Source organism: Monodelphis domestica, chromosome 1 (assembly GCF_027887165.1).
Source record: "Monodelphis domestica isolate mMonDom1 chromosome 1, mMonDom1.pri, whole genome shotgun sequence".
NCBI classification, from domain to species: domain Eukaryota; kingdom Metazoa; phylum Chordata; class Mammalia; order Didelphimorphia; family Didelphidae; genus Monodelphis; species Monodelphis domestica.
In genome coordinates, this window is record NC_077227.1 from 157,200,122 (window position 1) to 157,220,924 (window position 20,803).

At 39.1% G+C, this 20,803-nt stretch overlaps 2 protein-coding genes across 2 annotated transcripts in view; one reads left to right on the forward strand and one right to left on the reverse strand.

Annotated features, from left to right (window-relative positions):
• MAP2K1 (mitogen-activated protein kinase kinase 1) overlaps window positions 1-13,448 on the forward strand; it is a 113,540-nt gene extending 100,092 nt beyond the window's left edge. The window contains exons 7-11 of the mRNA XM_001367196.5: window positions 3,755-3,956; window positions 5,371-5,435; window positions 10,891-10,952; window positions 11,252-11,297; window positions 12,387-13,448. Of these exons, the coding sequence (XP_001367233.1) occupies window positions 3,755-3,956; window positions 5,371-5,435; window positions 10,891-10,952; window positions 11,252-11,297; window positions 12,387-12,500 (489 nt within the window). The 3' untranslated portion in view covers window positions 12,501-13,448. The remainder of the gene's footprint in view (window positions 1-3,754; window positions 3,957-5,370; window positions 5,436-10,890; window positions 10,953-11,251; window positions 11,298-12,386) is intronic.
• Window positions 13,449-16,030: 2,582 nt separating this feature from the next.
• SNAPC5 (small nuclear RNA activating complex polypeptide 5) lies at window positions 16,031-20,384 on the reverse strand. Its single transcript, XM_001367245.4, has 3 exons — window positions 19,972-20,384; window positions 18,047-18,136; window positions 16,031-16,975 (listed from the first exon to the last, which is right to left on the reverse strand). The coding sequence occupies exons 1-3, from the start codon at window positions 20,059-20,061 to the stop codon at window positions 16,856-16,858; spliced, it is 300 nt and encodes a 99-aa protein (XP_001367282.1). The 5' UTR covers window positions 20,062-20,384; the 3' UTR covers window positions 16,031-16,855.
• Window positions 20,385-20,803: the final 419 nt, after the last annotated feature.

The window sequence follows — 20,803 nt, forward strand, 5'->3', positions numbered from 1 at the left end:
TGTCCTTAATGTATAAACCCAGGTATTCTCTAGTTCAAAGGATATGGACAATGTAAACATTGTATCTGAATAATTCCAAATTACTTTCCAAAATGGTTATACTATTTCACAGTCCTACAAACAATTTATTAATATGCCCATCATCCCATAGCCCCTCCACCATTGACTATTGACATTTTTTTTTCATCTTTGCCAGTTTCCAGGATGCAAGTGGAAACTAGGGTTTTTATTTGTGTTCCTCTTAATATTTGTCATCCTGAGCATTTTTTTGAGGTGATTCTGAATATTTTGTAATTCTTCTTTTGAAAACTTATTTTCTATATATGTATATGTATCATTTATTCTTTTGACCACTTATCTCTTGGGGAATCCCTAATTTATTATTCTTTCTTTTTTAAAAAATCCTTACTTTCTTCTTATAATCAATACTGTGTATTGATTCCAGGGAAACAGTTGTAGGCAATGGGAATTAAGTGACTTGTCCAAGGTCACACAGGTAAGAGGTATCTGAGGTCAAATTTGAACCCAGAACCTCCTGACCCCAGACCTGACTTTCAATCTGCTGAGCCACCTAGCTGCCTCCTAATTGATTCTTTATCGTGTTCTCCAAATGTCTGTTCCAAACCTTTTCTTCTTTCTTTAAGGCTCCAACAGCATATGCTTCACCATCCTCTCTAGCTACAGCCCTTGCCTTGTACTTTATAAAAAATAATAAAAATAACAAAAAACCCAAGATATTTGTTGAGACCACCTCTTCTCTTATCTCATTTTTATATCCCCTTGATGGCATCCCCTATCGTGTTCTCCTTTATTTGAACCTCAGTCTCAAATAAGATTAGTCTAGCCCCTTTACTACATTCTCTGTCCCCTATTTATCTTCTCTACTAGACTGGCCCTTTATCATCCTCTCTCATTCTAATCTTCAGTTTCCATCTTCTGGTTTTTTCCATGCTGCTTATAAACATACCAGTGTCTCCCCCACCCTTAAGTTAAAAAAAGAAGAGCCTTTTCCTGTCATCCTTGATCTCCCTTCCTCTTCTTAAGCCACACTCCTTGAAAAAGTAAATCTGTATTTGCTGTCTTTACTTCCTTCCTTTCCTCCCACTCTGTTTTTAACACTTTGCGATCTGATTTCCAACCTCCCCATCATTCACTTGAAATTGCTCTCTATGAAGTTATCAGTGACTTCTTAATTACCAAACCAAACGATTTCTTTTCCACTTTCATTCTCCTTGACCTCTGAGCAACATTTGGCAACTTCATCTAAGTAGAAAATTTTGTCTTGAGTTTTCATAACACTGCCCTCTCTTCATTCTCCTGCCTCTTCAGGATTTATGATTTCCCATTTATAATTCATTATCCCATTTCATTCCCACTAGCTTTGTCCCAAGTGCTCTTCTCTTTCCATACCCTGTCACTTGATTACTTCATTAGCTCCCCTATCTTTAGTTATCTCCATATAGATGACTCCCAGATATATTTCACTCTTGCATAACCAACTGCCTATTAGGCATTTCCACCTGGATATTCTATAAGCATCTGAAACTCAAAATGTCCAAAACTGAGTTTGTTTTGGTTTTTTCCCACAAAACTCATCCTTCCTCCAAACTTCCCTAGTAACTGTGGAGGGCACCCCAGTCTTTCCAGTCATCCAGGTTGAAAACCTTAGAGTCATTCTCCACACCCCACTCTCACCCTGCATCCCTACATATCTAACCAGTTGCCAAGACCTATTTTGATCTCAACAACATTTCTTACAGATGACTCCCTCCTTCCCACTCACAAAGTCACCTCTCTAGTTTTGGTTTTCATCATCTTTCACCTGTACTGCTGCAATTCATAAGACCTATTGACCAAGAGCTGAAGCATTTTTTTCTCACTCTACTAAAGTATTTCCATGGATATTTGCTCAATCCTAACATAGCTAATAGCATATGAGAATTGTGGAAGAATCTAATGTGAATTTGTTAAATAATAATTTGTTGTCAGATGTATAATAGTCAAAATAAGTTAATTTCTATGATTAAAAAAATTTTTTTTAATTTATATACTGCTCCAATAGCATTTAAAGTTCTTCAGAGTGTTTCTTTGCAACATCTCTATCAAATATATATTTCAGGTGTTCTTCCCCCCTCTTTTTTTTCCCAGAAGAGGATGGCTCAGAGAAGTTAAGGGGCTTATCTATGAGGATATAGATGTTAACAGTTTTGAGGCAATCAAGTCTCCTGACTCGTCAAGTACACTAGCTCATGGGCTGTATTCTTTTAAAACGCCTTCCCATTTCAGTCAGTGAGCACTTAGGAAGCACCTGCTGCATGCCAGGCACTGTACTAACTGCTGAAGATACAGACATTGGAATAGTTCTTGCCTTCAAGGAGCTTACGGTCTATTAGGGGAGGGAGGAATCTAGTTGTTTATTTTATCTTTTTTTTTTTAGCCCTTACCTTCTGTCTTGGAGTCAATACTATGTATTGGCTCCAAGGCAGAAGAGTGGTAAGGGCTAGGCAAAGGGGGTCAAGTGACTTGCCCAGGGTCACACAGCTGGGAAGTGTCTGAGGCCAGATTTGAACCTAGGACCTCCCATCTCTAGGCCTGGCTCTCAATCCACTGAGCTACCCAGCTGGCCCCTTATTTTATCTTTTTAGCAGTCCTGTGAATTAAGGTTTTATTCCCGATTTTACCAGTGATTTCAGGAAGCTGGAATTCAAAGATATTAAAAAGTGACTTGCCGAGGTTCATGTGTCAAGTCCATGAGTGCTGATCCTTGAGCCTGAGTCATGCCGCTTGGTCTGGTATTCTTTCCATTGTGCAGCACTGATCCTTTAGTGACTTTAAGACCACTTTCACAGCCAAACACACCTGAAAAACCAGGCAGCATAACTCTTCATAACAATTCTCACCTTTTAAAATGACATGGCCATTGGCAAAAAGGGGCTGTTATGGGCGAGGCAGGTGACAGAGCCTGGAGAAGCCATTAAGGGTACACATCATGGCAAATAGTGGCTATCAAAGGCTGCTCGGAGATGTTCTGCTGCTCATCTAATCCAAACTGTAGGAAATCAGAACAGTGAGGTTGGGATGAGCAAAGAGTCAGAGACTGGAGACTAACTAGGAATAGGAGAGCACCCTGACAGGATCTGAGAAGATTGCCAGAGGGCAGAATGTTGAAAGGCATTAACGAAGGAATAGAACAGAAATGTATCAGTGGTAGTAGCAGAGAAAGGGTTCAGGTAAACCTGGTAACAGAGATTGCCACAGAAGTTTGTGTGTCGTTCTAGTTTTAAGTGGGATCTCTTCCCTGAACTGAGACTAGGAATTTTTGAAAACAAAAATAAAAGATCACATATCTCGTTGTAGAGAGGCATATGGAGCAGTGCAAGCACAGATAGTTTTGGGTTTTTTTTTTAAGCCCTTACCTTCTGGCTTAGAATCAATACTGTATGTTGGTTCCAGGACAGAAGGGTGGTAAGGACTAGGCAGTGGGGGTTAAATGACTTGTTCAGGGTCACCCAGCTAGGAAGTGTTTGAGGCCAGTTGTGAATCTAGGACCTCCTATCTCTGGGCCTGACTTTCAATTCACTGAGCAACCTAGTTGTCCTCTGCATAGATAGTTCTTAATTACAGAATCCCTTAATAATGGTCCCTGAGGTTACCACTTTCCTGATTAGACCTAGGACATTTCATACAATTATTAATATTATTCATAATGATAACAATGTTTCTCTCTTCCCTTACCCCCTTTTGTCTAATATAGCCAGAAAGACTCCAGGGAACTCACTACTCAGTACAGTCGGACATCTGGAGCATGGGGCTTTCTTTGGTAGAGATGGCAATTGGACGATATCCCATTCCACCACCAGATTCCAAGGAGCTAGAGCTAATGTTTGGCTGTCCAATGGAGGGAGATGCTGCTGAGACGTCGCCACGACCAAGAACTCCTGGGAGGCCCCTCAGTTGTAAGTTTCCCAGAAAGATCTATCAGCTCAGAATTGGGGAATCTAACTGGCTCTGGCCTTATGCAGACAACTCAATTCAGCCAATATACTAAATACTTCTTATGTGCCAGGTGCCATCGCAACCACTGCCAAGATAGTCGTTGAGAGACAAAGATAAATGTTAGGTTTCTGTCATGTCAGGTCTTAAGGATCAGTGTTAGAGCTGGAAGGGACCTTGAAAGACATAATCCAGTCCCTTGATTTATGAGAACGTGAGGCAGGATGGCAAAGCAGAGTGAGCCTGAGAACACAATAGCTGTATCATCTTGGGCAAGCCACTTAATTTCTCTGAGCCTCGGTTTCCTCTTTTGTAAAATGAAGATAATAATTCTTGCTGTAACCACTTTATAGCATGATGATGAAACAAAAGCCCAGAGAGGTAATTTTCCCATGGTAATGGTAGTCAAAGCAGTAGAATTAGGGTTTTTCCTAGGTTCATTGACTAAATCTAATCCTTATGGTCCTCGGGCTTGTGCCAAGACTGGGAGAACCATACTTTAGTAAGAGGATATGCAGTCATCAAACATCAGGTCAGACAGCAATTCCAGAATATAAGATAGGTTGCTAGGAGAATCTGTATGAAGTACTCTATCATAGCTTATAATATTTTTCATAGATCATAATCTTATGAAATGAACTTGATATTAAGGAAGGTACTGTCCCAGTCAGAAGCTTCTTCATTTTCATTTTTTTTAAATCTTTGAATCAATACTGTATATTGATTTTAAGATAAAAAAGTGGTAAGGATTAGGCAATGGGGATTAAGCAGTTTGCCCAGAGTCACACAGCTAGGAAGTATCTTAAATTTGAACCTAGGACCTCCTATCTTCAGGCCTGGCTCTCTATTCATGGAGTCACCTAGGTATCGTGTCCCTTCTTCATTTAATTTTTGCCAAACCAGGAACAAATCCATGGGTTATGCTCAGATTTCCTAGTATGATGGCATTGACATAATCCCTGCCTTTAGGAGGGCAGTTGCTAGTGAACCCCACAAAGGATTGTATGTGGCTAGAACAGGGATAAAGAGGTGGCATTTGAGACTAGTTTCCCTAGCAGTTATCCATGAGCCTTTACATCTGGGGAGAATGGTCCTCTGCTTGAGAACTGGGGAAAGCTATTGTCCTACACTATCTTCAGTCCACTGTATTCTTTCTTTTACATAGTCCTTCCTTTGCTATGTCCCCCTGCTACCCCCTCACCGCCCCCCCCCCCCACATTCTTGCCTTGATCGCATTCTTTCCTTGAGACAAGTATGCTCTACTCTAGTCTTTGTCATTGTTTTCATACTCAAGAGGGACACTCCCCAAGGAGATTTATCATATATAATAAAGTGACTTCTGTCAAAAACTCATTTTTCTCTTTCTAAAATTTGTAGCTTATGGAATGGATAGCCGACCACCTATGGCAATTTTTGAGCTGCTGGATTACATTGTCAATGAGGTAAATACAGCATGATTTGCTAAATCTGGGAGTTTGGGGAAATGGGGGCAAAGAACAAAATAATCCTGGGTAAATAAGTGAGTTGTTCAGATCTTTGGACAGGCCAGAGTTCTTCTACTCAGCAAAATTAATTTGTTTCAAGAATAATGATTTTGGAACTAATTAGATTCTTTGAAAAGAATTCTAGAATCCTTTCCAAATAGTCAGTTTTTTGAACATCTAGCAAGTAACTGGTAGTATCTTATAAATCACAGACCATCTGGAGTGAATTTAAATCATCTAGTCCAGACCCTTCCTAGGGATTCCCAGTCTCAAGGCCACACAGCAGAACCAAGATTAAAAGCCAAGTCTCTGGACTTGAAGCCCATTGCCTCTGGCACTATCCCACTAGTCTCCAGGCAGGAGAGCCTTAGATATTCACTCCATATGGACTGAATAGCTAGAGTGGAGCCTAATTATGAAGACCTAAAGGGTCAGTTAGATTTTAAACTTGGTCCAGTAGTGTCAGATATTGTGCAAGAAAGGGAACTTGAATCTCAGGTCTCTGGTTTGTGTTTTCTTTCTTTTTTTTTGGCCATTCCTTTGTCACTTAGATGAAAGAGTACAGTTCATGACAACTGCTCTTTGTTTTATATACCTGCCCTTCTGAGCTGGGTTTCATTCTGGATTTATTCATTGGCTCTAGCCTTTTCTTTCTCCTTCTGGCTAATAATCATGCTCTTGTTGTTGTGACGCTGTATTTCATTATAGGCTGAACTGTGTGTTTAGCAGTTGATACACATTAAAATGCACTTTCTTTGTGTCTCTCTCCTGACTGAGCCTCTAGTGGTTGTGAACTCTTTTGTCACCATGACAACACTGATGCATGCTCCCTCCCATCCCCCTGTTCCATTTGGTTTCTTTAACCATAAGCACTGGGCCTGATGGACATTCTGGGAAGGGAAAAAAAGGAACAAAACCAATGCATTTCTATTTTGAATCTCATGATATTATCTTTCAGTCCTGAGTAATTGATTAGGACAGGACCATTCTTTTCCCTATATGTCTAGGAGGTTGCTTCTACACTGAGCCTCTGTTGGGCCTCAGGAAATGCAACTCATGAGCTGACTGACTCATGAATCTCTGGATAATTGAATTCTGGGGAGAATTCCTTAGTGCTTCAACCTTTCCCCCTTTCAAGTCTTAACTGAACTGTTACCAGGACTGGTAAGACTTTCACAAGGTTAAGGCCTTAAAAAAAAGATAATGATACAGTGAAAATTCAACTAAACAGAACACTTACCCAGCTAAAACTGTGGATTCATATGCTAAACTTTGAGTAGAGAGAGATAAGTTAGGAGGGAGTATGTTGGTTGTATCAGTTACTTTATTTAGAAAACAATTTTCTGCATAATGTCGCTGCACCCTAGTCCCTTCCATCCCCTATCTGTAGCCATAGACCTAGCAATGATGGGGATGCCTCTTCCTAAGGACTCCTCTGAGGCGTCGGAAGACAGATATCACAGAGCTATACTGTGGTTGGAAGTAATCGGTCATAGTAGAGCAATAAGGACCAAACCAGTTTTCTGCTTTATGTTCCTGAGGGTTAAAATTCACTTACAGCCCCCATCCCCTTAGCTTGCTGAGCATGTTTTACTGTAAATATCTTACATCTGCTGAGCCTGTACAACATTTCATATTTTTATTCTCCTGGCAGAAATGCTAACGAGCAATTAAATGACCAAAAGGTAATATAGAAGGAAAAAAAGGATGAAAACAAAGGACCTGGTTAACCCTCAGTCTGAATAATATGCTTCTTACTAACTGTGAATTGTCAATATTTCAATCTTTTTTAAAAATAAGTGCCCACTGAGATTCCAACACTTCCTTAATCTCCTCTCTGCTCGTAGTTCCACAAAGTATTACCATAGCCATAAAAGAAATAGTATCATGTAGTGGAAAAAAATTCAGAGTAGAGAGACATATAGGTCTTGCCTTAGCTATATAATCAGCCATATGATTGTGTATGAGTTGATCTCTGGAATTTATTTTTTCTTCTCAATCAGGAAACATTGATTCAGTCATATCAATCATGTCTGACTTTTAACATCCCCATTTGGAGTTTTCACGGCAAAGGTCCTGGAATGGTTTGCCTATTTTTCTTCTCCAGCTCATTTTACAGATGAGGAAACTGAGCCAAAGGGTCAAGTGACTTGCTCAGGGTCATGCTGCTAATAAGTATTTGAGACACCCAGTGGAATTGCTTGTCAGCTCTTGGAGGGGGAAAGGAAGTGTGGATGAGGATCATGAACCATGTAACCATGGAAAAATATTCTAAATTTAAAAAAAAACTAGGAAAAAAATAAATATTTGAGATCTAATTTGAATTCAAGAAGATGAGTCTTTCAAATTCCAGGCTAGGTATTCTAGTGCCATCCTGTGCCATCCAGCTGTTCCCTTTCTTCAAATTACTCCCATTATTTTCCAGCCACAGTGGCCTACTAGCTGCTGTTCCCGAACTCAGTATTCCAGCTCCTTTTTTTGGCTTCCTCATCACCATCTTTAAGCATCCTTGTCTTTCCCTCAAGGCTAATCTATCTCAAGCACCACCTCTTGGGAAAAGCTTGTCCTGATTCTCTCTAGTTATCATTCTCACTCTCCTCAAATGTCATTTTGGATCCTCTAGTTAAATATGAGTTCCTTGAAGAAAGAACTTTCATCGTTGTATTCCTAGCACCTTATATGGTCAATAGTCAGTAAACATTTGTTTAGCATTAACTATGTGCCAAGCACTGTGCTAAGTGGGAGGCATGCACATAAGAAGAAAAGAAGGTCCCTGCCCTCCTGCAGCTTACCTTCTAATGGAAAAGACATTTCACAAAAGGAAGGCTGGTCGGCAGGGGGCTTTGAGAACAATTCATTGCTTCACCCTCCAGCCCTCTAATCAGAGGAGAGAGGCAATTGAAGAGGATGGGGAGGTATTGAGAATCAAAATGGAATCTGTTTCTAAGATGAGCTTATCTGGAGACAGGCATTGTGTTACTGCAGTTGAAATAAAGTAGAGTAGCTGATGGTAAATGAATTTGTCATTGCATAAATGTTTATTGAAAGGAGTTAGCTGAATTCATTTTTCACCATAAAAGTGCTTTTTACCATTTTTGTGAGCTTTTGTCTCAAATAGTCTTCAGTATTCCTCTCTGCATTGTTTTACAAGTGAGCTTGTACTTAAAGTATTGTTGCCCTTGACCACCATGTCAAGTCTTAGCTCAGTAGTTTGATGGCTGACATAGTTTTGGTTTAGCCCCTTTGTTATAATGACTGTTTTGCATTGGTTAAACACTTCTAAGAAATTACAATGTCTTTAAATTCCATTCTTCTTTTTTTAGAGACAGTAGCTTGTTCAGACAGGTTGTATTGGAGCTGTTGTAGTCTGCCCAGTATTATCTTCTTGACATTATCTTTGTATTTGGAATTTACTTTTACCTTTGCCATAACTAGTTGATCTGAAGGCACGTAAATAATTCTGAAATACTTGTTGAACCTATAACTGGTCATTCCCTTTTCTTTAAAGATAAAAGTAGGGGGCAGCTGGGTAGCTCAGTGGATTGAGAGCCAGGCCTAGAGACGGGAGGTCCTAGGTTCAAATCTGGCCTCAGCCACTTCCTAGCTGTGTGACCCTGGGCAAGTCACTTGACCCCCATTGCCTAGCCCTTACCACTCTTCTGCCTTGGAGCCAATACATAGTATTGACTCCAAGACGGAAGGTAAGGGTTTAAAAAAAAAAAAAAAAAAAAAAAAAAAAGATAAAAGTAGTTTAATTTTTATTAGCGGTCAGTTATAATTGTTCTGGGCTTTCCAAGTCCTGTAAAAATGACTCTTTACAAAAGTATTCTTTATATACAGGCATAACATTTCTGAGTAATCTTCAAATCTCTTTCATTTCTTGATCCTGATCCATATTTTCCAACTCATCCTCCACATTTCCATTTTCAAATTAAAGTCACCAAGGATGATTATTTATTATTATTTACATTTTTGTTTTTTTTAACTTGAGTGATCTCATCAAATACTCCATGGAATTTCTGTGCTTCTCCATCCTTCCAAATAACCAGTCAACAATCATTTGTAACCTTCAATCAACTTATGATGATGAAACTGTTTTCTTATGTTCATTATGAGCCCTAAAAGGTGAAATGACAGATGGGGTGTCCTATTATTATGTTCCTAATTGCCTTTGTTCAAACAATGAACACCTGCTGTCTTAGTTTTCCAAAGAGAAACTATAAACTTTCCTCTTGGGTTAGGTACATTTTCTTTATGTTTGCTGGTTTCTTTTATAATAACAATGTTAATGTGATTATAGTCCTATTTGTACAGTAGTATGTGAACTTGTCCTAACATCATAGACATATTCTAGCATCATGAGAGCTGGAAGGGAAGTTAGCTAGAGTCCAATTTGTTTTATAGATGAGGAAAATGTGCACCAGGGTCACACAGTTACTAACCGTCTGACACTGGATTCCAACTGAAGTCTTCCTGACTCCCAAGTCTTAATACTCTATCTAGTATATCATACTCTTTGCTGAGTATTGGACAAAGATGTTTTTGGCAAGCAGTTGCTGGTTGTATTTAGTTTAAGAATTATGTGATTCTTAGCAACATCTGCTTCCGTTTTTCTGCCACTTTATCAATCATTATCACACTGTGTATTTTGCATTTTTGTCTATTGCCATGATCAAATAAAGTTATAGTTATTAACTATCAGAGATAGCAAGGTACATTGCTATCTATCTATCTATCTATCTATCTATCTCTATATCTATATATGAATATATAGATATAGAGATAGATATAGATATACCTTGCTATCTCTGATAGTAAGATTTTATTCCATATTGTACATGTTGGAAGAGACAGTAAAATTATTGCCTCATTTTGATCATTTTTAGTAGTGGGCAAGAATCTTGTCTGAACATGATAATCTTCATGGAGACCAGGGAAGTCTCTTTCCCTGTAATGACCCCTCTCCTCGGATGTTTAAGTAGCATTCTTCTAGATTGTTCCCCTCATAGTATTAATGTTTGCTTGTTTTTTTGTTTATATTAAATAACTATGTCCCCTTCCCATGCAGATACACATTTTTAGGTAACTTTCTGACTTATATGGTAAGAACCATTCAAGATGATTTAGCTGTTCTTCTGTCAGTGATTACCAAAATATGTCAAAATCACCATAAATTATACTGCCAAACCATGTATGGGAGGGGGGTGCTAGATTACAACACAATGGACAATCTTAACATCACGCCAACTGTATACCTTAGGAACTAGGAAGCCTGTATTTCTCTCTGTCTTACTTTTGTGTTAATAGCCCCAAAGCAGAGGGGTGTAAAACTTATTTTAGTAAGGACCAACCTGTGGGAGGGATCAGTGATCATTCTGGAGAGTTAGATCTTTTGTCATATCATGTCTTTCAGCCTCCTCCGAAGTTGCCCAGTGGAGTCTTCAGTCTGGAATTTCAAGATTTTGTGAATAAATGGTATGTTGGCATATTATTCTTAGAAAATTATTCTTAGAAAAAGAAGAACTTGGCTTTTTATATTGGACTATACTCCCCTATAGGATTTCCAGATTTGACTCTTCTGGCGGTGAGCCACCATGGCCTTTTCCCCTGAACATATTTGATTATTCTTCTGTGTGTTCCTCATCCCAAGACTTTTATATGTCTTGGGTTCCAGTGACATTGCAGTGAGCTTAATAATTTATCGTTTACAGGTTAATTTCATAGAGACTTTTGACCTTAATAGAGCATTAATTGTCATTTATTTTTCTTTTAAGCCTAATAAAAAATCCAGCCGAGAGAGCTGATTTGAAGCAACTTATGGTAAGTAAAGTCTTACTTGATTTTTACTAATACTGTTATTACCCAATGTACGACCAAGGCAAATTGCATTGTATGTCTCTCTCTTGCCCAATATGTGGAATCAGGTGGAATTTAAATCAAAATATCTTTTAAGGACCATATTGAAGGAGAAAAAGGTTGCCAAAGGTTAATATGAAACCTGAGAGGTAATCTCATCTACTTGCTAGTGATGGTGGGAAATTTTATAGTACATGTATAAACTTCTAATCTTTTTTTTTTTTTAAGGCCAGTTCACCCATAGCTATAGTCAACGCTCTTCCATTCCATTAAGCTTGAACGAGCCCAATTTATTATCTTTACCAGTATATACCTTTTGAATCTTATTTTTCTATATCAAAAAATATTTGTATTCTGAATTTAACAATCACCAAGTAAAAGGAACACAATTCTATGTACCTTTTTGAACAAAGGAAGATAATACATAAAATGGTGAAACTAGTACATAGAATTTGCTTTTCTCTTAAAGTATATAATCAATTCAACATGTATCTTTCAAGGCTGTCCTGCTTAAATGTAATATTCTCATTTGGGCCCTTTCCCCTGAATCTCTTTTCCATCCCACCATCTCCTCCTTTAAATAAAAGAAAGGAAAAAAAGTCTTTGTAACAAATATTTGTGGTTAAAACAAATTCTCACATTTCTTTGCCCCCAAATGAATGTCTTATAATGCAACTTGAATTCATCACCTCTCTGTCAGGGAATGGGTGGCATGCTTTATTAATAGTCTTTTGGAATCATGGTGGGTTGTTACATTCATCAAAGATCCTAAGTCTTTCTGAATTGTTTGTATTTTCAATGCTTGTAATTGTATAAATTGTTACGGCTCCACTCCCTCACTCTGTATCAGTTCCTACAAATCTCAGATCTCTCAGAAACCATCTCTTTCATCATTTATTATGGTTCAGAAATATTTTGTTACATTCATAGTTTTTTCAGCCATTCCCCAATTCATAGACATCCTCTTAATTTCCATGTCTTTACTGTATGTATTTTTACACATCATCAAACCTTATTTTTTAATGTTTCCTCTCCAAATTTTCTCACATATAGGTTCATGCCTTTATCAAGAGGTCTGACGCCGAGGAAGTTGATTTTGCAGGCTGGCTCTGCTCCACCATAGGCCTTAACCAGCCCAGCACACCAACTCATGCTGCTGGCATCTGAAGTGTTTATTTGGGAAGCTGGAGAAAGGCAGCTCCCTCACCCTATTGTGCAAAATGATACTACCTTAGATCCTATTTCTTATGCTTGTCTCTGTTCAGATGTGCATTTTACCCTGTGAAGAAGGATGAAGAACATAGCATGTGCCAAATTCTGTTCCTATTTTGTTAATTATGATTACTCTCTTGAGTGAATTGGCTTTTCCTTGGGGGCTTCTTATTTGTGTTAACCCCCCAAAAGTGTGTGATATTGAGTTAGTGAAACTTTTTGTCTACAGTGGATATTCTTTTGCACCGCTGCTTTCTTTCAGCCTTGGCTGGCTGGCCTTGTGATTTTGGGGGGAGGGAGGGGGAGTGGGCAAGGGGGAATCTTTTGACACTTGGTGGTACTTCATTCTCGCTGGGCTTTACCTCTTCCTAAACGTGGGGGGAGGAGCCTTGCAATGTCCTTCACAAGCAGTGCATGGGAAGCATGCTTTTGCTGCTATGAAAACAAGCATTAGAAAGTGGATGTCTTGGTGTTGTAATTTTTTTTGCTTTCTGTGTAGAATCCAGCTGTTTTCACCTAAATCAAGTCAGAGCCCCGCACTGCCATAATAGCCAGGGCTTCATCAGTCTACTGTGAGGACTTAGAGACTTGTGGCTATATTTCTATATTTATTTTAAAAATACTCTCTATGGGATATTCAGAGTTGTTTGGTGGTGTATGTCTCTTATCTTTTGACTGGTATTTCTAAAATAGTGGGGGGGGGGGTGGATGTCACCAATGGATCAGGTCATTAAAGTTCATCAGATTTCACTTCCTCCTAATCCAATTACAAAATATCGTAAGACAACTGTGTGTGTATAGTGCCTAAAAAATTGTATGGAGATCCTTTTAACCATTTTATTTTCAAACATTTAACAAATCTAATCTCTCATCTAATAAATGTATCATCAAGTTTAAAAGAAAGAGTTGAAAAGTAGTGTCATTTCTGCATTAAATATCCCAGGTGGTAATATTTTTATTTTTCTACAGGAAAATGGGCATTTTGGTTTCTGAAACCTTACTGATGAGCCTTTTTATGTGAGAGGGTAGGTAGAAATAGGAAGGTTTGCAAGAAGGAAATACTGACCAAGAAACAGTTTGCAGCTTGATGCTTTAGGCTAATGTGCTTTTGGATGTCTTCCTGTCATTTTATACTTCTAGCCACATCAAAAATGAGTGCAACAATGTTCAAAATCTCTCTCATCATGCACCCTTGTCTATAAATAAGCATCTTCTAAGAGCTTTCTCCTTGAAATAAAGGGTTCATATTTGTTCTTCCACCCACTTTCTTTTCATTGAATTTTGTTTTCAATTCCAAATTCTTTCCTTCTCCCCAGCCTACTGAAAAGGAAAAACAAAATCCATTACAATGTGTATAGTCAATTTTTCACATTAGCTATGTACCAAAAATAAAAAAGAAAGAATCTTGTGCACTTTTGAATCTTTTTGGAGGCAGATGGAATGATTCATCATGAGCCCTTTGAAATTGTGGTGGGTCAGTTGTATTGATTAGGGTTGATGATTATCTCTGTAATACTGTTCTAACTATATGTTTTTTTCCTGGTTCTGCTCACTTCACTTTACATCAGTTCACAAAAGTTTTCCAGGTTTTCCTGAAATCATGCCCTTCATCATTTCTTACAGCACAGTATTCTATCACAAGCATGTCTCATAATTTGTTCAGCCATTCCCCAATTACTGGGCATTCTCTTAGTTTCTGCCCCCATAAAAAAGAGCTACTCTATTTTGTACATATGGGCGGGCCCTTTTCCTCTTTCATTGAGCTCTTTAGACCTAATTGAATCACAGGGTAAAAGGGTATGAATAATTTAATAGCTTTTGGCCATAGTTCAAAATTGTCCAAATGGTTGGACTAGGTCACAACTCCAGTGTGCCCTCCAGCATGTTATTTTCCTTTTTTTGCCATCTTAGCCAATCTGATGCTCACCCATTTCTTTTCAAAAGATGGTAATGGTCTGGGAGAAAAAAAAAAGTCAAGACAAATCCAAAGGACCTTGGGAATCTAACTCTTCATAGCCTTGAATTGTTTTTTTTTTTCATTATTATTCAGTTTTATCTCTGTTATTTTCTCATTAAATTGAAGTCATTGTTCCAGAATACTCAGATACATGTTTTAAGTTTATAGGATGGCCTTTTGTATCTGCTCTTTACTCCCATTGTACCTTTTATTTGAGATTACCAATTTAAGGAAGGAGACAGGTATTTTAAAAATAATTTAACAAAAAAAATTTACTTATCTACCGGCATTTATAGGACTGATTTCTCTAAAGCACTTTGGGAAGTCATATAAAAGTGTGGGAATTAGTTTCCAAAACAGTGCTTGTGGCATTAAAAGGTCATACATACCTTGTGTTTTCTGCTGATGCTATTCCCAGGTGAGCAAGCTGAATTTTCTATTAATTAGTACTCTCTAAGTCACCAAAAGACAAATAAATTCTACTTTCCTATTGTTCCCTTTTAAAGTTTAATGATTCTTTGAATGGTTAAGTTTGGGCTTTTACTGTATGTAATCTTAAAGACATTTCCTGAACTTCCTCCCTTAGTTTGTCCTTTGGAAGAGCAAGACTGCATAGCCAATAAAAACATATGGCAAAGGGGACTTTTGCTTTGTCAGATGAAAAAAAAACAACATCCTGGGAAATAACTTCTGGTATGCTGATCCCTGACCTACTAGATGCCAGAGTGAGAACATGAATGAGATTTTTTTGTGATCTGGTTAAAAAAAGGACAAACAGCCTTGGCTTAAATTCCTTGCTTTATTTTAGAAAAGGTAAAATAGTTATCTATAACAATACTCTAGTAATATCCCCTTGATCTAAATCGGTGTGTTGGCTTGAATATTCTGGTCAGTTTTTAGGTTTCATACTTGGAACAATTTATATCATAAATCCTTGTTTACCTTCACTGCTGCTGTAGACTGACTGGCAGCTATCACCATACTTGAGTTTCAGATGGCACTGAAGCACTGGTCAAGTTTCTGAGTTTCAGACCTGATGAAGTGTTTAGTTTTCTTTAGTCACACTCTAAAGGGGGTATCAGAATTTAGTGCAACTAAGAATAATTATTCCAAGTCCTTCTCTATGTTGCAGTCTCCCTCTAGTTTGGATTCCCATATACCGACTTTCAGAATTTATTCAAACTTTTCTGTCCTGGAAATTACTGATGAAGCCATATTGGCTAAAATGAATAGAAAATAATTTATAAAGTGAGCATTAAATGTTTTCAAAGAAATGTGTTTGATTCAATTCCTCTTGAGAGTATTTTCAATTGAATAAAGATTATTTTAAACTTGTATACATGGTCCTTTTTGGAGTAGTCTTAAAACTGCACAAGAATACCTGTTGTATTTTCTGTATTTGAGCGAGCTACATTTTGCTACTTGTGCTGTGCAGATCCGAATTACTAAATTAACTACATCCTGTATGAGAAGGGTAAGAGCACAGAAATGAATCTTGATCACAAATGAGAAGCTGTAACATGTTCTGTTTCTTTAGCCATTTTCTCTTTATTGTAAAAACGAATCCACTCAAGTATTTCCCAAGACATCTTTAAAAATATGGCACATTTCCTTAAATACAAAAATGTTTTAAATGATTCAGTTCTATCATTATAATATGTACTCTACTTTCACAAGAACTCGGGCTGGCTTTTCTCCTTTGGTATTCGTTAGACAGCATTTTCTATCTAAGATTTATTCTAAACACATTTTACCACAATGCGATAGAGTAAGACACAGTCACAACCATGCCAAGCAGCATACTGTGTGCTCTTATGTCATGATGTTCCTCAAAGTAGCATTTAAACAGAGCTTCCACTTTTTATGTGAGAAGCTGAATCCCATTAAATCCTCTTTCTTTTTAACCATTAGTAGATTCTAGAACCTAGAATACAGCCTTGCTTTGTGCATATGGGAGTTTAATGGCATGTTTTTAACTGTAAATACACATTAGAAAATGTGAAAGGCTGCCTTGCAGTTAAACTATCTTGGTTGTACATAGGTGAACATTTCAACAGAATTCACATGGAGTTTTATTTCTAGTATGTATATGTATCTAATTTGATTAACTTGTATGAACTTGACCTCTTTTTCCCTGGTAAAATAGATTCTTGAATATCCTATCTTTCATCAGTTTTTGTTTGGACTCAACATTCTAAAGCTTCAGCAAGCTATGGGGTCTTTTTAATAGTGCATTTTCTGGGAGTTCTTCATGAATAGGCTAGAATGATTGTACTGCGATTGAACAGAGGAAGTTCCTGAATCTTACTGTTAACTTAGATAAATAACTAATCCTGATTTTTCCCTTTCTCCTTTAGGAATCTGATTCTTCCTCTTCTTCCTCCTCCTCTTCCTCTTCTTGAGCATGGTTTCTTGTGCTTAGCTGTAATTCAGTTTGATTGATGGAAGATTCATTGTCTACCTGCACCAAGATCTGATGTAGCCAAAGAGATTATATATTAATATATATTTTTAAAAACACTTAAAAGAAGCCAGATGTTAAAATAATCATTTAAAACTAAATCTTTTTTTTCCTCATCTTTATCTTTAGGACATTGAAGAATTAGACTCAGTAGGAGAGTTACATCCCTAGGCTTCCTCAAATACTTTAGATTAAATGTTAACTAAAACAAACTTTACAAACACGAGTCTTTCAGCACGCTATGATACAGGGCCAACTAAGGCTCAATGAGTCTTATTTCTGAATGGTTTGAAATTTATTTTTTAAAACCCTCATCTTCTGTCTTAGAATTGATATTAAATATCAGTTCTAAGGTCAAAGTGCAGTAAGGGCCAAGCAACTGGATTAAGTGGCCCAGGGTCACACAGCTAGGAAGTATCTGAAAGCTTGCTCTTTATCCACTGAGCCAACTAGTTGCCCTGAATTGAAGTTTATTAAATCCAGATAGCATTCCCTTGGGGAAAATCATTAATTCATATCCTTTATTACAGAAGAACCAGATGATTTCAGCAGTGTCCCAAGGCCTGGTTTATAGCAAGTGCTTAATACATGCCCATTTGAATGACTGCCTCCAGTAATTTGATAGGAAAGGGCCAGATTAAGGTGAAAAGAAACTCTTTCTATCCAAAGAACAGATTGGTAAATAAAGTACCTATAGCATTAATTCCTTTAAGTTACTGGTTCTGACAGCTCTTTTAAGCACATTTATTACAATAAGTATGTAACATTCCCAAAGTTGCAACAGGTTTGACACATGACAAATTACATTCTTCCTCAACAGGCCTGGAATTATTAGAATAACTGAGACGATAGAGGAACAGAGGGAAGTAAACAGTCAAACAAAAATAAAAGAAGCCAAATGGTAGTTTGTACACTGGCTAAAAGCCAATTATATACTCACTGATTTACTCACCCAAGCAATTAATTAAATTCATCAAAACTTTCTAGTCTCTCAGTCTAAAAAATTATTACCTAAAGGCAGAAAATTGTGCCATTAACTCTGAACTGCAATTTTCCCACAATCCCATATCTGTTTATGCTTACATTTTCTGGTTCCTCTGTTAAAGGTGAAGAATGGGTCATTCCATTGCCCTCTCTGGAGCTAATAATTGATTGCAGGGCCAGCTCTTCAACCTAAAACATGAAACAACTGGGTCATCTTGCCTTCCACTTCATTATTGCCAATGAAGAGGAACGAGCAAAAGGATCCCAAGGAAGGAGAAATGAAGTGCAACTGGTGTGATGGATCTCTGCTCCCTGTCCTTGTAAGGGGCTCAAGAGCCCAAGGGAAGCCCTCCACCTCTTGGGCTCCATATGGATGATTCAAACTCTTCCATATATGGAAGAAAGTAAGTGCCCTTCCTGAAACTGAGCTCACTTTAAGGCAAATTCTCCCTACACTGAGCTCCCTTTCCCCAAACTGAACAGGGAACAGAGACTTGGGCCTCTTCTTCCTACCTGGTTAAAGATTTGCCTGAACAGCCCTAGATCAAGGAGGCTAAAAACCAAAGTCGGGATGGCCTTTTGTGTTGAGTGGCAATGGAGGGAGCATGGGGCCCTGCTGTTAGGAGAAGAATCAGAACTGGAAGGAACCTCTGACAACCTCTAATACAACTCCCTCATTTTATAGATGAGGAAGCAGGTCCCCAGGTGATTGGGTGACTTGAATTACTAAGGACCAAAGTCAGACTTTGAACCTGGATCCTCTTACTCTTTCTACTATCCAGGATCCCTTTAATTATTTTAAAAAACCTGCTATGGTAGGCATTGTAGAATATAACATGAGACACAAGCCCTGGTGAAACTTGCAATCTAGTTAGGAAGGGAGAAATAAGACATTAAGTAAGGGAAAAGATAACAATCACCCCCCCCCCATTCCCCACCCCCAAAAAGTTCAAACATGGGTCTCTGGGGCTAAAGTGAATGAAAGAAAAGAACATTCTAGGTGAGAGAAACATTCTTCATCTGAGGCCTTCCATGAGCCCAGAGGTCTTTTCTAATTGCAATGCTAAGATCAAGTCCCAATTTATTGAGGCTCACATTAGTAATCTTTAAACATCTTACAATATAGCCATATAGTTGCTATTTGGTCCCTACCTGCTGAAATCCTGTACTCATTTTTCAAGAACTGATTCAAATGTCTCCTCTTCTAGGAAGCCTTCAGTGATCTTGCAGAGCGAGGAATTTCTCCCTTTTGGGTTAGGCACTATTTTAACTACCGAGGGAGTGATGGCATTATTTGAGTTAGGAGTTCCTTATATCCTCACCTAGATTATAAGTTTCTTTTCTTTTTGTGGGTTATGCAGCTCCAGAATTATCCTTCCTTTTTGATAGAAATCTAATGGGTCCCTGAGCCTTCTCTGCCATCTTGGCTCCGCCCCATAAGTTTCTTGAAAGCAAGTACAGTGGTTTATTCTGGGGATCACTTAGTTTAGAGACGTGTCTGGTCGAATTACCTCTTTTTAGGGGAAGGGAAAATGAAGTTATAAGAGATGAAAAAATTTCCTACACGGCCTTTCCAGGATCCTTCTCAGATGTATACATGTTGTCGCTTCCCAAACCCCGCCCCGCCACCTCCTCCCGCCCCGGGGCTGGAGGACAGGTACCATTTTGGGGGGCATCCTCAGCTCTAAGCACAGCGCCTAAATGGGCTCAATAAATGCCTGGTGAAGAGAAATGAACGGATCTGCCCCATGTACCTTCGGGCACCAGAATGTTAGGGTTAAAAGGGTTCTTCAAGACCATCTTTTTAGGGTGGTAAATTAAGATCTGTTAAAAAGGAAGGAGCCACAGCAGCCTAGAACCCCGGGGGCCCGTAGATGTTCGCCTCCGCGGGCCTAGACCAGGGCCACGCCTCTCCACTCGGTTTCCGTCCCCTCCCACTAGGGGGCGGGTTGTGGAAAGGCCCCACCCCGGGCAGCCCCGCCCCAGACCCCCAGGGACCACGGGGCCGCGGAAGACTAAGTCACCTTGAGTCGATTGAGCTGGTCGTGCAGAGCCGCCTTCACCCGCAGCAGTGTTTCCTCCTCCTTGCGGAGCTCCTGCAGTCGGCTCAACATCTTTCCTGCCTGTCGCCCTCGCCGAACCTCCCTCGGTCAGGCCGCGCCCGATGGGACGCTGTCTGACGACGAAACCCCATGCGGAAGAGGACGGGCAAACGGGCATGTTAGAAAGGGGCGGGGGAATCACTTCCGGTTTCCGACCTTCCCACTAGGGGATCTCCTAGTGTACAACCGGAACCTGTTTCGGAGGGAGGCATGAATTCTTTTGCCTCCTTGAGTTTCCTAGAAGTGGAAGCGCCCCTGCCCTCCCATCAGCACCTGGGGAGTTTGGGCCCAAGTACCAGCTTGGAGAAACTGACCAACATTTCGTAAGCGCTAAAAGCCCAATCCTGAGAGTGCACCCCACATAAATCATTCACGGAGTGACGTTTCATATGCAGCAAGCTAGAGGGCCTCCGTACCGTCTCCTTGGTAACAGGAAGCCTGACTGTTGACAATTTCCTAGAACAAGGGGGCCCCCTAGCGATAACTGGGCCACCATCTCCTTGCTCCGCAATCGGGCCTTTTGTCACCACCCAGCCTCCTGCCAGCCCCTTCTTAGTACAGACCAGATGATTGTCCCCTTGCCCTCCCCAAAGCACCTCCGGTTTATAGTCCATTTCGCATCACACCCAGGCAGTCTCCCCTATGGAACTGGCTTTGTATTAGAAGTACCAAGCAGTCTTTTGACTGGTAAAAATATCAAGTTCTCAACTTTTATGAGTATTTACCCAGCTAAGCCCATCTAAAAACTTTTTAA